Here is a 3,682-nt window from a genome sequence, read left to right on the forward strand (position 1 = left end):
ATATAACCGTATCACGATGTGAGTTATATCGACGAGCCAAGTAACACGCTAAGCCGAATCTGGGAGTGTCGAGTAATCTGAAGCCTTACGTGCAAACAAGCTCGTCTGTTAACTATTTAAACTCGCATTCCTTTTTCTTCCTACATAACAATATCCAGTAAGATGCTTGCTCGGCTGTATGTCCTATGTTCTTCATACAACTCGATCGTTTTTTACCTGCCAAACCCAAATCCTTCAAAAAGCTGCACACTAAAGAACAACAACACCTCTTGCACCGACCTCAACTGCGTACAACAAACACCTTAACCCACGTTGTACACGTTGTACCAACTGACGCTTTCTCAAGGCTTTCTACTGTGGGTGAGTTAATTTCATAAACTGCTAGAGGTCATGGAAGCCTTGGTACAACAACAAACTGAATCAACTATACTTTGAATTTGCCTGACCTTCAATATATATACTAGTGCTTGCTTGTATGTCACACATATTATGAATTATTTATTAGTATAATATATAATAATTCTATAGTACTAAACTCAAAAGCAAACACTAAATTTCGCTCTCTCTCTCTCTCTCTTTCTCTTTCTCTCTTTATATATATATATATATATATATATATATATATATATATATATATATATAGATTGTAATAATATCAATAATAATGACAATAATATTAAAAATAATACTAGTAATAATAACAACAATGATGATGATGATAATAGAAGAGGAAGAGGTATTGATGACGATGACGACATTAATAACAACAACAACAAAAAATACATCACTAATGGGCGCTACCAATATAAACTAATAAAAATATAAATGCAGTATAAATATAAAAGTTAAGTACATGCAGTTGATTCACGGGTATCTTTAATAAATACGCTCTTCTACATTGTATCATTGATACATATCTAACAAATGATAAATATATATTATATTAATAATATAATAGATATATTAACTTGTAGTAATCAGATAAACGTTTACGTTTATGTTTATGTTGGTAATAGACCATAATTTTTACAATATTCTATAAATTCTACCGAATGTTTGGCGTTAATATGTTTGTAGTTCGTAAACGAACGTAAACGGGATTTTAATGGGACTATTACCTACCTATTCCTTATGATAAGTTACGACTGAATATAACATTAATTAAATATGTAATTAATTAAACTAATAAATCTTTCATTTAATTAATATGTAACAATGATTAATGAAAACCATGAGTTTGTCGATGGTGGTGGATGGATAAACATGTTGAGTGTAGAAATTTTATGTTTGGTCGAAAAATTTTTTTAAAAAGTGAAACAGACTTCGGAAATGAAACTTAAACGATAGGTTTCTATGCGTTATTGAGTTATTTATTTCTAAATGAATGCAAATATGTCTAATTGATGAATTAATTTCTCCTAATTAAGACCAAAAAATTTATCTGGTCTAGATCTAACCTAGACAAAATGACAAATAAACTAACGATGACACTGCAATTAGAATTACCACGGGTACACATCTATCAATTAACAACTGTCTTTACAACTAGGTAGAAACAAAAATTCAAAACATCATGTCTTTGATATTGGTACTCTCTTTATAGTCAGTCTCCAACCTCAAACTTTCCACCTCTCACTTTCAGTTTCACTTCCCATTTCACTTTCAGTTTCACTTTCTATTTTTAACTTTACGAAACCTGGAGAAGGTTGGGTTTGAGACGCAGGGCGTAGAGCTTATTGTAATAGACCATGTTATCGTCGATAGCTTTCTGAACGTGCCTTGGGAGATCAGGCATGATCATGGGAGACTTCGGCTTGGTGGCCGACGGTTGAAACGTGTTTGAAGTTAGCACCCCCTCAAACCAGGGCATCCACTCCTGAAAGACGGAGAGGTCTTGGGGTGTTTCCTCCCAGTTCAACATGCGCTCTTCAAACTTCATTCCCACCTTGTTGCAGTACAGACGGAATATCACCTCTGATGATTTGTAGGTCGTTTTTATTGCTAGTTGTAATTTGCTAATTTTAAGTTTAACTTATTCGAGTATAATTTTAGTTTTTTTAGATAAATGCATAAAAGTAAATCATCTTAAAGGAAAAATATTATTCGGAAATAAAATTTTTAAAAATTCCTGGAACCCACCCGGATGTTTCAGGAGGTCATCGGCGTCGACGATGATGGCCTCCTGACCCAGCTGCTCCGTCACCAACTTAAACATCTGATACAACTCCTTGAAACCCACCTCTTCGGCGTTGAAGTGGTCCCAGCCTGACAAAAATATAGGTCAAGTAAGTAGGTCAAGAATGCAGGTCACTCAAGAAGGTCAGGTAAATAAGTAGGTCAGGTGAGTACGTCGTGTATTAGTAATGAAGTGACAGAATGTAACGGAATGTCATCATCGTCATCATCAACGTCATCAACAACAACATAAACATCGTCCTCATCAACCTCTTCTTCATTATTGTCATCATCATCAACATCAGCAGCAGCATCGTCGTCGTCATAGTCAGCTGCAGCACGGCACAACACGCAACAAGGGACATTTCATCCATCATTAAGGAGGGGATGTTTGCGCTGGTTTACAAGATTAACGAAGAATAATGGTGAGGACGAAGATGAAGATGACGATGATGATGACGATAATGATGACGATGATAATGACGATGATGATGAGAAGGAGGAAAAGGAGGAGGAAGAAGAAGAAGAAGATGATGATGATGATAATGATGATGACAAGTTGCAGTTTCTTCCAATTACAAAAATATTTCATTTCAATAAAAGCCAAAACGAAAATAAGCAAAACAAATAAATTTTGTGTACAGACAAAGATTTAAACAGAAGTACAAACAAACAAACATACTAAAAATCATACACACAAACTAACAACCAAACATACGCAAACACACATACAATATCTCTCACATACATACATACAAACAAACAAACATGCATACAAACGATGCTCTTAATTCCTCTTGATAACTGCAGGCAGAAATATAATTAGATATTTGAGCGTGTCCTTGTCTTCATACATACACACACACACAAAAACAACACACAAACCACACACACACACACACATACATACGTAAGCATACAACATATACAACTCACTTACACGTACACAAATTTATAAACTTACGTGTAGTTACAATTATTATTATTACAACATTTTAACGGTCTTGTTAATAACTTTCGTCTCTTGCGATGTGAAAGTATTTTTTTATAAAACGAAAAAAATGCACGTGTCACGTGATACAGCGCTTTTTCAGGTCACGTGATACGTCCACAACTTCCGGTACAACTTAATTACAGGAGTTCGTGTCAGCGTGCCGCTCTGCGCTATTTTTATTTTAAAGGGCATCTTCGTCAATGTCGCCACCATCATCATCATCGTTGTTATCATCATCATCATCATCATCATCATTGAGATGGCTCAGTTTTTTCAGTCTCTTTCTGCGCAAACGTCATGTTACGTCACCCTCCTTTTCTTCTTCCTCTCTCTCTCTCTCTCCCTCCCTTTTTTGGTCATGTCAAAATTGTCAACAAGTTTTTTAATAATAAAAACATCCACATAAACATCAAAAATAACAACAACCACTACTGCAACAACAACAACCACATTAACAACAACAACGACAACAACGTCAACAACAACAACGACAACAGCAACAAAACTTTACCA

At 34.9% G+C, this 3,682-nt stretch overlaps 1 protein-coding gene across 1 annotated transcript in view; it reads right to left on the bottom strand.

The window, feature by feature from the left end:
• Positions 1 to 563: 563 nt before the first annotated feature.
• The window catches only part of HELRODRAFT_185489 (hypothetical protein), a 6,992-nt gene continuing 3,873 nt past the window's right edge, over positions 564 to 3,682 (bottom strand). The window contains exons 6-10 of the mRNA XM_009016881.1: positions 3,681 to 3,682; positions 2,142 to 2,265; positions 1,241 to 1,976; positions 1,097 to 1,218; positions 564 to 939 (exon numbers count right to left, since the gene is read on the bottom strand). The exon at positions 3,681 to 3,682 is cut by the window's right edge and continues 160 nt beyond it. Of these exons, the coding sequence (XP_009015129.1) occupies positions 1,688 to 1,976; positions 2,142 to 2,265; positions 3,681 to 3,682 (415 nt within the window). The 3' untranslated portion in view covers positions 564 to 939; positions 1,097 to 1,218; positions 1,241 to 1,687. The remainder of the gene's footprint in view (positions 940 to 1,096; positions 1,219 to 1,240; positions 1,977 to 2,141; positions 2,266 to 3,680) is intronic.

The sequence above is a fragment of the Helobdella robusta genome (assembly GCF_000326865.2).
Source record: "Helobdella robusta unplaced genomic scaffold HELROscaffold_19, whole genome shotgun sequence".
Taxonomy (NCBI): domain Eukaryota; kingdom Metazoa; phylum Annelida; class Clitellata; order Rhynchobdellida; family Glossiphoniidae; genus Helobdella; species Helobdella robusta.